This window comes from Sinocyclocheilus anshuiensis, unplaced genomic scaffold, assembly GCF_001515605.1.
Source record: "Sinocyclocheilus anshuiensis isolate Anshui unplaced genomic scaffold, SAMN03320099.WGS_v1.1 C31752381, whole genome shotgun sequence".
Lineage (NCBI taxonomy): Eukaryota > Metazoa > Chordata > Actinopteri > Cypriniformes > Cyprinidae > Sinocyclocheilus > Sinocyclocheilus anshuiensis.
This window is the reverse complement of record NW_015603581.1, coordinates 1-490: the sequence shown is the minus strand read 5'-3', so window position 1 is coordinate 490 and position 490 is coordinate 1. Positions and strand designations below refer to the sequence as shown.

The following is a 490-nucleotide window of genomic DNA, read 5'->3' as shown; positions in this document are numbered from 1 at the left end:
GCTCTTCGAGAAGGCCACGGAGGTTATGCCGCAGATGATGTTGTCATGAGAGTAAACCATGAGCTCCTGGTCGGCACGCAGGTCAAAGAGCCGGCAGGTGGCATCGTCAGAGCCAGTCGCAAACGCGTTTCCATTGGGGAAGAACTGCAGGAGGAATATGAGCTCTTTCTGGTTTCAATACTTCAAGAAATTACATGCACTAGAGCACCTATTCCTAAGAATACATTGTTTAGTTTTAATCTGTACTGTGCTAGGAATACTCACACAGATGGCGTTGATGTCCGACTCATGGCCAGTGAAGGTCTGTCTGCACATGCCCTCACGGACGTCCCAGAGTTTGGCGGAGGCATCACAGGCTCCTGACACAAACAGCCTGGTGTCTGGAGCCAGAGACAGACTCATCACGTCACCGGTGTGACCTGCGAACGTGGTCGTCTGCTGACCGGTCTCTATGTCCCAGAGAGCACTGCGGGACAGATCACAACATTCA

At 52.0% G+C, this 490-nt stretch overlaps 1 protein-coding gene across 1 annotated transcript; it reads right to left on the bottom strand.

Moving 5' to 3' along the window:
* Positions 1 to 6: 6 nt before the first annotated feature.
* On the bottom strand, positions 7 to 483 carry LOC107682162 (guanine nucleotide-binding protein G(I)/G(S)/G(T) subunit beta-1-like; the record flags this gene model as incomplete). The annotated part of the gene is made up of 2 exons (XM_016478502.1): positions 7 to 144; positions 265 to 483. Coding segments are annotated over 2 exons (357 nt in total), but the record flags the coding sequence as incomplete, so codon positions are not given.
* Positions 484 to 490: the final 7 nt, after the last annotated feature.